The sequence below is a fragment of the Liolophura sinensis genome, chromosome 11 (assembly GCF_032854445.1).
Source record: "Liolophura sinensis isolate JHLJ2023 chromosome 11, CUHK_Ljap_v2, whole genome shotgun sequence".
Lineage (NCBI taxonomy): Eukaryota > Metazoa > Mollusca > Polyplacophora > Chitonida > Chitonidae > Liolophura > Liolophura sinensis.
Genome location: NC_088305.1, coordinates 21,166,112 through 21,177,371, shown reverse-complemented (window position 1 = coordinate 21,177,371; position 11,260 = coordinate 21,166,112). Strand labels below are relative to the sequence as shown.

Genomic DNA, 11,260 nt, shown 5'->3' with positions numbered 1-11,260 from the left:
CACCAGCGGTCACCTGTACCGGAAGACACATGCAGTGTAAGAGCGCATGCTTGTCTCAACAAGCCCTGTCACTTCCTGCTTACGAAGACATTTCGTCGTATATTTGTGAGGTAATGATTCTCGTGTTCTTGCTTTCGTTCTGTATTCCTCTGAAGGTAAAGTTGTTTGTTCTGTATGCGCGACTTGTCTCTGTACAAGAAGCACTGATATCAGGGAGATTATGTGTGTTGTTCTTACCAAATTTTGAATCAATCAATCTGACAACGCCAGTGTCACACGCACAGGTTACCTGGGATTGACGCAACCTGCATGTTCTGGCTGGTTTACAGGCACAAGTATGTACGAGCTTTCGGTTGTGCAAGTGTGAAAGCTTTGTTACTTCTGTAACAGTGAAGATATTTTAGTTTTCGCCCTTTGGCCAGAATGACATCGCTGTTCATTGATGAACCTAGGCTCCACCAGTGAGGCTGACAGCAGATTTAACAATGTACTACCGTACCGAGGTGCTAGGTCAGCTTCACACACTCCTGCAATGATCCGAGATGCACTCGCTGTTCTACCTTTCTACCTTAACAGCGGCCTTAAATCTTAAGTATTAAACCCTGAGCTTGTAGATTTATGCATCGATGAACAGATAAATCATGTCTGCATACAACCATAGTTTCAGTTTGCTATTCCGATCAACAGATCGGTAGAGTAAATTCTTTTTGTTTTGACGAAACGTTCTCACTTCGGTGGGCTTTAGTGGGCTTCTCTGGCCTCTGTGAGAAACATCAGAAGAGCCAGCTATATAGTGGGAACTGTATTGATTGTGGCTGTCATTTTGCCACAGCATGGGAACATCTCCAAAGAGTTTCTTTGCAACGACTTGTCAACAAATCTAAAGAAGTGAGCGTGATAAGTGTCTGGGGTCACTGGCGTTGAATTCAAACTTATAAATAAGCCCAACTCTCATTTCAGGAGTCTCAGGAGTTCACGCAGGTATCGGCGAGACAGGTGAGAGTTCTCACAAACTACCACAGCAAAAAGTCGCGATTTTACATTAGGTGCCTACAGCGCTCAATCTAGCAACTACAGTAAAATAACATCTTTTATCTACATTTGTTTGCTAGAACCCCCACCTGTCTCGCAGATATCTTCATGAACTCACGAGACCCCTGAAGGGCCAATCAACTTTATTTAGCCTGTACATGTAGTCACTAAGAGAGTTTGAAGCCAAGTTGGCATTTCAGGAGCCCCGCGAGGTTTTGCCGATGAGCTACATGTAAAAAGTGAGGTTTTACGATACTTGATGGACTAAATACACATGTGTTAGCAGCTGTCGTAAAATCATGTCTTTTAGCCGTGTTGGTTTGTGAGAGCCCCCACCCTATCTCGTCTTAACCGGCATGAATTGGCAAGATTTCTGAAATGCCAACTCGGCTTTTAGACACTTTCCCCACTAGAGGTAGGCATTTCCCCCACTGACAATCCCCAACATGAATTGTCAAACAGGACACTTTCCTCACCTTGCATACTATAAGTAAGTAAGTCAATAAACGAGGCGACATCAGGGAAAGATTTTTATTTGCAACAGCATACATCTGGGCACTTTTACTTGCAACATTGAATTGGTTTAAACAATATTTATTCTCATGAACGAAAGTGGATTGGCGAACGGGTGCAGTGGCTATATAAACACCACCACATTGAATTGATCAATGTTGGATGATATTTTGAGAACTACAGTTGATAATTACTGTATGTTACTCAGACAACAGAGCGATCTACACAGCTTCTGCAAACCTGGTTTTGAACTTTTGAGGCATTGTTCATGTAGCAAAGTTTTACGTAAACCTGCATGTTGTTAAGACAATATTTTCACTGCCTTAATTGCCTGCATGAATAAAGCGTGTTGGCACGAGTAAAACGGCAAGTTCCCAGATGTCTGCAGTTTCAAATTCTATGCAGTGAAATTGTTAGAGAAAGTCTATTTTAATAATATGCCCCTAGTCCTGTGCAATATGAATTGTTGTTTATAGTTCTGGCATGAGAAAAAAAATCATATCTCCTGTACTGTTGTAGCTGGACGAAACTTCCAGTAGTTGTAAAGACTAAGTTGATGTCTATGTTAGTCACTGACCCCACCTCAGATGTTCATTTTGAAAAGCAACTTCTTAAATAAATTGATGTCATTCCGCCACATGACCGCAACCTCATCTTAAAAAAATCTGAACTTCCCACCTCTCAACAACAACTGCATACACTCAGGATACCACTCCAAATTGTCAAAACTTCAATAATTGAAGATCTGAGAGGTATTTTTCAGAGTTTTGAGATGAAATTTCAGACTATTTCACATGCAATGGCCTGTTCCCATGCCCCTAGTCCTGTTGACTGACTTCCTCTGCTTAAATATTTACTGATTATTAATACGCTTTCAGCTCTCCTCTCCTCAGCTCACACTGGTAGAGGAACTACAGCAGTGCCAGTGTTCAGCCATGACTTTAGAGTCTTAAAGTCCAAATTGAACTATGTATAATTAATGAAGCTCTGCTATATGAGATCTTTCCAGCCTACCCACGACAGTAATAATCCCCTCACTAGCAAATTTTATTTCTGTTCCTGGAATTGTCTTTAGCCTTTATATCTCATCGAGCTTCTCTTGGTATGAGAGTGCTCATTTCTCCAGAAAAGTATTTTGGAGTGCTAATCTTGAATTATTGGTTAAGAAAAACAAGGAATTGATAAGGTGGAATTGATAATACTTACTCTAATTCTTCAACCTTTCAACTGTCTTTGCAACCAATATTTTGAAACATTCTGAGAGAACTATGAGAACGTGTGTGTGGATTGTGAACTGAAACATGATGATGGACGGCATGTATCAAGGCCATACCTAGAAAAAAATGTGAAGACCCCCAGCGTTAAAGGTGACATTGTGATAGCGTGCGTACAGAAATTTTATGAAACGCAACAAAATGACATGTTCTGAGAGCTCCAGGGTCTCTCCAGTGAATGAAAGAAATTTGTATAAAACTTAACTTTTTAAATATAAACCATCATATTTACATGTACGTATTAGTTTTAATACAGCTTGATTACATGTAAAATTTGGGTGCCCAATAGTTTGGGGGTCCACACATTTTCCAGAACTAAAGACTCTAGATAAGGCCCTGACTATGATCTGTGGGAACTCCATGTTTGCACAACCTAAATGTTACATGTGTTAAATTAGGACATCAGCACTGCATTCACCATGCATTAAAGATAAACAGAACCACATGTTTACAGGCAATTTAAAACCCTTGAAATCAGAATTAATTTGACACCCAACAATAGGAAAAATACAAATGAGTTTTATACCCAAAAGAAAAGAAAACAAAAAAACTCTGGTTTAATGTTCGTGGTTATAAGCATTGGTCCAAGCATTGGTCCAAGCATTGGTCCAAGCATTGGTTCAAGCATTGGACCACAGAAGGTTGTTACTCAGGGGGGTACTAAGTACTGTTGTACTGTTAAGTCTCAGGATAATATATAACACATGGAGACCTTTAGTTAATCCTGACTATTAAGTGTACATTATGTACTTATTGTGCACTGTTGAACGGATTGCCTAAGAAGGCATGGTTACCAACACAAAATATGCAGATGCTGTATTTACTGTAATTCTTTAAACCTTTTCACATGTTTGCAAGATGTTTATTTTAATAATTATAATATAGTCCAAGGACATTATTCTGTGTAGATTAATAATATTATATTTTTTTGGATGCCCTGAAATTTGCCGGTGTCTCCAAAATCAAATTAAGAATGTGCATGAATGGGGCTGAAAGTTGCTCTTTTATGTGTGGAAGAGTTGAGGGAATAGGGTACCATAAAAATCCCCTCCCTCTCCCACTTTCTCCAAAAGGTACATTTTTGCATTTGATGCTGAAACATTTTTTGCCTGTACGATATGACCCTACATGTACCTTTAATACAAACAAATGTTTAACCTGAGTACCCCATTGTATTATAAAAGATCCGTAGAACTATCAAAATAAGGGGTATGGAGCAACTACATGTAGGTCATGGACGCAGTTTTAGAACGTTCAAATACATTAGGTCTGAGGTCATAAACATGTTAGATGTTCCACCCTTCCTTGACAATTCAACACTCTACCAGCCTACTGTTCACCTACACAGCATTTTACATATGTTGGCCACATGTGATTGTTGGATCATGCTGTTATGTGTACTACATAATTATATGCCAGACGCACACCATTTTTGTTTCACCTAAGTAATTAGAGTCGGCGTCAGTGCTTTGTTTTATAGTGTCTCAGAGGTGTTGTACACGTGTATATCTGTATTCTTTAATGTTTAGATTTAAAACCTGATAAGTTGAGAGGATTTTTGACTTTGCACCATTTTTTAACATCTCTGCTGTGTATCTTGTGAGTAAAGCGTCAGTATTTATGCTTAGGTGGGGATGCATAACTAAAATTTAATGACGTTTTTGTCTTACAAATTGGTAAGATGATTACTGGTACTTCAGCTATGAGGAAATTCATGGATTATGCTGATATGGGGAGGTCTTCTGTGTGTTCAGGTTTGTGTTTTGTGTTGACAGGATAGTCTTCTCTGTCTTCATGTTTGTGTTGTATGTTAACAGAATAGATCTTCCCCGTTTTGAGGTTTGTGTTGTATGTTAAAGGGATGTATACTGAAAACACTTTCATTTCTGTAATATTTCACAAGATAATGCTGTGATTTTTGTCAAAATGCAAGAGCAAAACCCTACACCAGTGTACATTCCAGCCTCCAAAACCAAAGTGTTGTTGCGTTAAAGCTTATTCACCATTTTGACCTGTCAGACAGGTGTGTCCCTATCTGTAGCGTTCAGTGATCTGTAAGGTATTCCCTACCCCTCCTTACATGTACCTTCAGGTGTACAAAAGACTATCCGTACAGTACAAGTTCTGTCTAAAGGCACGATATCACAGATGCCACAACGACAGTGCGTCATCTGCCATCTTGACGCTGACATGACCCTTAGAGCCCTTAACGGCAATATTTCAATGCTTAGTCTTCGAAGAAGACATCATGAAAATTGCAGCAGGACAGCTAATCGCCCACATGCCCGTCGACCACATGTAATAACCCCCAACTAAGACCACCACATTCGCTTCATCCACCTCCGCGACTCTTTCAGGCCAGCCACTGCCACAGGTAATGAAACAGTCTGGCTCCATAATAGCCGCACTTCTGCTCAAAGAGGTTGGAATCACCTCAGAGAGGCCACTCCGTGGAATAGACCTTACCGCTGCACAACCCCAGAGTTGGCTTGACTGGGTTAACATTCATGTTCTTTGGCCTTTGGCACGATGGTGGCATGTTACGTTTTCAGATGAATCCTGTTTTCAGGTACTCGGAGCTCATGGAAGGCAGAGAGTTTGGCGGCAGGTCATTGAGCGCTATGCTGATGCCATCATCAAGACAGTGGTGGTGGGATACTTGTGTGGGAAGGAATTAACTTTATTTCATGGATGGTAACTTGAATGCAGTACGATACCATGATGAAATTCTGCACCCAATATTCGTCCCTTTTGTCTGGCGCCATGGGGTAACATTTCAGCATGACAACGCCTGTCCCCGTGTTGCTGCTGTATGCACAGCATTTCTGCAGGCCGAAAACGTTTAAGTGCTCAACTTGCCTGCATATTCACCTGATCGGTCCCCAATTGAACACCTGTGGGATGTCCTCGACCGGCGTCTTTGTCGGCGACTTCCAGTTCCCGGAAACATCGGGGAGTTGCGTTTGGCCCTCACACAGGAGTGGGGAAAACATTCCGCATGTCACAACAGACCATCTAATCAGGTCTGTGTGTCGACAATGTGTAGCAATGCAACAGGCAAACAGCGAACACACTTGGTACTGAAGTGTAGAATTTCCCAAACTGACCCCCACCTCTGTATCCTAACCTCTCTCAGCATTGCCTCCTTGGTTGTCCGTTACATTAGTTATGGAAATATATTGCTATGAGTTCATTTTATGCCCTGTGAAAAACGGTATTGAAAGGAATTTGATAACACAGTTAATATTGTCAAAGTATTGGATGTTGCATTTATATTTTTGTTCAGATTAGAATCGAATCTGATTGGCTGGTGTGAGAGATAGGCATATCCAGGTTATGCCTAACCTAAGCTGAATTTTAGGTATGACTTTTAGGTATGATTTATTCAAGTGTGACCAAGGCTGTATGGTTTAACCCAGAAAAGCCTGTCTCCACTGTCAGCCAATCAGCGTCAATCCTGCATCCCTTGTATGTTAACAGAATAGATCTTTTCCATCTTCTCCATACAGTATTCTTGTACATGTATATTAATATAATAGATCTTCTCGGTTTTCAGGTTTTGTTTGTGATGTTTGTTGACAGGAAAGATGGCTCTGTTAAAGTGTTGTGTTGTGTTAAGATTTGTCACAAGGTTTATGTTAACTTGAGTGTTAATGGATTTGAGTTGTGTATTTTTAGGTTTGTGTTACCCCAGCCAGGGCAGATCTCCGACAATGAATGTGGGGGTGGCCCACAGTGAACTTAACCCCACACACTCGTACCTGAACAGTAAGGGCATCTGGCTTACCTATGTCCTCTTCATCTACTTTGTTCATCTGCTCCTGCTCAGTGTCCCGTTCATCACCGTCGCTGTGGCCTGGACGCTTACCAATGTCATACACGATGTTGTAAGTATGCTCAGTCACTCTAACGTGTACCAATCCAATACACAGTGTCGTTCGTATGCTCAGTCACACTAACGTGTACCAATCCAATACACAGTGTCGTTCGTATGCTCAGTCACACTAACATGTACCAATCCAATACACAGTGTCGTAAGTATGCTCAGTGATGCTTACCTGTGTCGTGCACGATGTCGTAAGTATGATACGTGATGCATTCCCGGATTGTGCATGATGTCGTAAGTATGCTCAGTGATGCTTACCTGTGTTGTGCACGATGTCGTAAGTATGCTCAGTGATGCTTACCTGTGTTGTGCACAATGTCGTAAGTATGCTCAGTGATGCTTACCAACGTCATCATGTGTTATGAATAAATTATGAATAAATTATGTAACATGTTCCGAATTTCTTCCAAATCATGAAGTTGCTTTGGTGCTGATACTTGTGAACATGGTCAGTAATAAAATAAAATATTCGTTTCATGTACATGTATTTTAATGCTCCCAACACCCTAAAGATTCGTATTTCCTAGAATAACTTTGATGTTAACTACTGATTTGTAATTAAAAATCTTGGGAAAACAAGATGTAAGTATTGGATTTTCTCTGATGATAAGTAATCACTAAGTTAATAGTGTTTTGCGACTAGGTTTTTGCGTATATTTAAGTATTGCCTTGTGTTGTTTCCCTTCGACAGTCCATGTTCTTCATGCTGCACATAACCAAAGGTACCCCGTGGGAGACGGGAGACCAGGGTCAGTCACGGACAGAAACACAGTGGGAACAGATTGACTACGGACAGCAGTTCACCGCTACGAAAAAATTCCTCACCATGGTTCCAATTGTCTTGTAAGTCCTTGTGTGATGGATTATTAATCTGCTTCGGTTCTTAGCTAAACGGCCATATTTTGTTGTTGAAGGAGTACATGATGGTGTAAATTTCACTCAAAAAGTGCATTTATAGAGGCAAAATAAATGTTTAAAAAAAAAGAAAATTATGAAATAATGTTCCTGTGATTATTAAAGGGTGTCTAGCGGCAGTTTTATATCAGTAATGTGGACGAGGTTGTTATTTTGAGTCGAGGGCAAATCAAAAATTTGTAAACTTCGTCCACCTTATTGACTATCAAACAGCCGCTAGGCACCTATAGCAGGAACATTATTTCTATTCTATAACCCTCCTCACAACGTCTAACATAATTAAATAAAGAAAAACTCAAGTCATGTAAACACTTTCACACCCATATGAAGTAGATTCGGAAGATCCCAGCAGAATTATTCTAAATAGCGCAAGCCCTGCAACATCATACAGCCCAGGTGAAACCATTTATTCTAAACAAAATGGGTACCAGTCTATATGGTCACTGATTTCAGCCTGAGCTGTGTCAAATACTGCTGTTGAAAATAATCTGTGAAGTCTTTTGAACAGTGAAACATTCGAAGATACCGGCCTCCTGGTAATCTTCAGGAGTTGTTCACTTAAAACCTGTCACACGTGTTTGATCTTTCTGTGAAGTAATTGCCTTCACCAGGAATGGCATACAAAGTTTGCAAATTGTCCATATACTGGTTACATATATTTAACCTTTCTGTGATGTCAGTAGGTTTCGCCAAGGATAGAATGAAATTGACCATGTCAAGAGACGTTCTGTTAAACCAGGCGTGTAATATCTGTCCATTCATTTTTGCCAGTGAAAACAACATCGTGTTTTATAATAGACCAGTCCGATCTATTTACATCATTTGACGAGTGCACACCCCAAAGGGGGTAAGGCATGAGATTTAAAATGGTTGAGGGTTATAGAATTTTACCTATTGTGGTGAGACTTACATTTTACCAGTAGGCTATCATCCTACATGTGTCTGCCAGTAACCTGCAGATGGTGGTGGGTTTCCCCCCACCTTCCACCATAATGCTGATCGCCGTCAGACCTTCAGTACAGAATAAAACATCAGTCAAGTAAATAAATCCTACATGTATGTTCCAATGACACATCAGAACACTTTTCTAAGGTCAGTAGAACTCTAAGAATGATGTAAAATATAGCAGACATACAGCACTTGTATCTGTACCTGCTGGTATGGTGCAGTGATTAACCTTATGGTATTGTACAGTAGCCAGATGTTACTTTGTGATAACACCACAGTAATATGGTGTGTAAAAGTACCAGCCTACATATAGCTGCATACAAAAAGCTGGAGAACAAAGATGAGGACCTCTGTGCTGAGGTGATTAGCATGCAAGTGCAGCGCAGTGACCCAGGAGCCTCTCACCAATGTGGTCGCTATGAGTTCAAGTCTAGCTCATATTGGCGTCTTCTCTGGCCATACGTGGGAATGTCTCCCAGCAACCGGCAAATAGTCATGGGTGTGCGCGGGGTCCTGCTCGGTTTCCACCCACCATAATGCTGACCACCGTCGTATGATTGAAAAATTCTTGACGACGGTGTAAAACACCAATCAGATAAATAAATAGAGCATTGAGGTTTAGGTGTGAGGAGCTGGCTTTAGATAAATATCACAAAGCTCATCAGATAAAGAGTCTGGTCCCACCTGCATGAAGTGGTACATGCACGTAGCTGAAAATGTTACCACTGGCTATGGTCACCACTGGCTATGGTCAAGTAAACTCAGGTGAAGCTTGGGGGATTCCTCCAAGCATTGTCTTTGACAGATTCAGGGAGGACTCTGCCTGATTCTCTGTCAAAGCTGCACATGCAGCCACGTAGAAAAATATTTATTTATTTGATTGGTGTTTTACACCGTACTCAAGAATGTTTCACTTTTACAACGGCAGTCAGCATTATGGTAGGTGGAAACAGGGCAGAGCCCGGGGGAAACCCACGACCACACAGAAAAGTAATGTCTCCTCAGGTTTCAAGATATACGAATATTTATTGTTGCCTCTCTTCCTTTCTTTTTCAGATTTTTCCTCGCCAGTTTTTATACAAAATATGACGTGTTACATTTTGTAATCAATGCCTCGTGCTGCTTGCTAAGTGTTATTCCCAAGCTCCCCCAGCTACACGGAGTACGATTATTCGGCATCAACAAGTACTGACCCAGGGCTGACCACCGAGTCTCTGTTTCTCCAACCATAAGTTTCTGTGAGGTTCGATTTTCTACCTTGTTTTTTGATTAAACAAAACACTTGGTCACAAATTTTTGTACAGTTCCCTCCCTTCTCTATTGATTATCTCCCCTTCTCACACAGTGATGTGTCTGGGGGTAACCTAAGATGGTGATGCTTTCTGAATTTCTTGTGTCCAATGAGTTACATGTGAAAACCTTAGGTGTTAATGTATTTCTGAGATAAGGTTGCACCTAGCTTAAGGAATTATTTTTAGATTTTGAGTGAAAACTCCTGGCCACCTTGAGGAAGTTTGGTCCAAGTTATGTATTTTTTTATTCTTTTCTGTAACACAACTTTGTTTCTGTATCACAGTTGTGCTTTTAAAGCAAAGGTGTACTGTAAATCTTCGATCTTTTCAACCACTAAAACCTTATTTTCTGTGGAATTTATGCATATAATTCTTAAAATGATGCTAAAATCGTTAATTTGTTTGTGCAATTAATGGTGCAAGCTTCATAAACTGTGTAAGTTATTTCTCTACACTCTGTCAGCATATTGAACAGCTCTTTCGGTTTATAAAGCCTGTACTGATCTCAAGGTTAGAGGCCTAACGGTGTGGATGCACACCTGCTGGTTGAAAAGTGAAGTAGTGCCATATTGCACTCAGTTACCTGTCAGAAAGTAGTCCCTTCTGAGGATTCTTTATGTTGGACTACTGACAGACTGCTGGACAGTAAAAGGCTCCAGCCTTGACCATTACCCAATGGGAACTGATGTTAGATGCATATCTATCGCTGCTTCCTCTATAGTGTAGAGCCTTAATGAAGTTGAACCATGCATTTTCTTCTAACAGTGCTTTCTGTGTAACTCTGAGAAGTGACTGTACTTTGGGAATTAACCACTTAGAAGGTGGTTTTTAATTAACAGTATTATCATTGTGTGGGAAGTGGAATTCTGGGGTTAAAATGTTGATAAAAATATTAAACGTGTGTGTGGGAGAAGGGGAGATAACTCCTAGGGACAAAAACTTGCCTTGACTTGAAAAACTAATGTTAAGCAGTGGTTTAACATGCAATCTGGGTTAAGGTTTCTGGTATTATCTTTGTATGTGTGTAATTGGTGAATGCTGTTAATTTTACGTAGATACAAAGACATGGATACTTTGGTGTATTTAAGTAGTCTTCAGTTAAGTCATCTCTGTTTTTAGTCTGTTTTGGGTGGAAGATGCAGCGTATATAAGCCAAAACACCTAGTCCTTTAACCAGTAATGAGTGAAGGCCATGTCTATGCTACCATAAGTTCTCAGCCTATTTGTGTGTGAAAAGGCTTGATTGGATTCAAATTATGGAGTCCTGTAAATATATGTTGATGAGATACTAGGAACAAAAAACAGGAAATATGTGTTAACAAAATGCTGATTTTAAATTCTTCTCTTAAAAACAACATACAGCTGTACTTTTTTTGAAATACATAATTGTATATGTGTAT

General features: G+C 40.2%; 1 protein-coding gene across 2 annotated transcripts; it reads left to right on the top strand.

Moving 5' to 3' along the window:
- The first annotated feature begins 70 nt into the window (after positions 1-70).
- LOC135477425 (ORM1-like protein 3) lies at positions 71-11,260 on the top strand. 2 transcript variants are annotated; one of them, XM_064757521.1, is made up of 4 exons: positions 71-110; positions 6,498-6,706; positions 7,397-7,548; positions 9,625-11,260. In XM_064757521.1, exons 2-4 carry the CDS (start codon positions 6,533-6,535, stop codon positions 9,758-9,760), a joined length of 462 nt encoding a protein of 153 aa, XP_064613591.1. In that variant the 5' UTR covers positions 71-110; positions 6,498-6,532; the 3' UTR covers positions 9,761-11,260. The 2 variants fall into 2 exon arrangements, with proteins under 2 accessions (XP_064613591.1, XP_064613592.1); XM_064757522.1 differs by lacking the exon at positions 71-110 and adding an exon at positions 129-155.

Bases quoted from the DNA above. Each gene is read 5' to 3' on its own strand.
- LOC135477425 (XM_064757521.1), top strand. From the start codon at position 6,533: ATGAATGTGGGGGTGGCCCACAGTGAACTTAACCCCACACACTCGTAC. The intron at 6,707-7,396 runs GTAAGTATGCTC...TCCCTTCGACAG, and splicing joins CCAATGTCATACACGATGTT to TCCATGTTCTTCATGCTGCA. The intron at 7,549-9,624 runs GTAAGTCCTTGT...TTTCTTTTTCAG, and splicing joins ACCATGGTTCCAATTGTCTT to ATTTTTCCTCGCCAGTTTTT.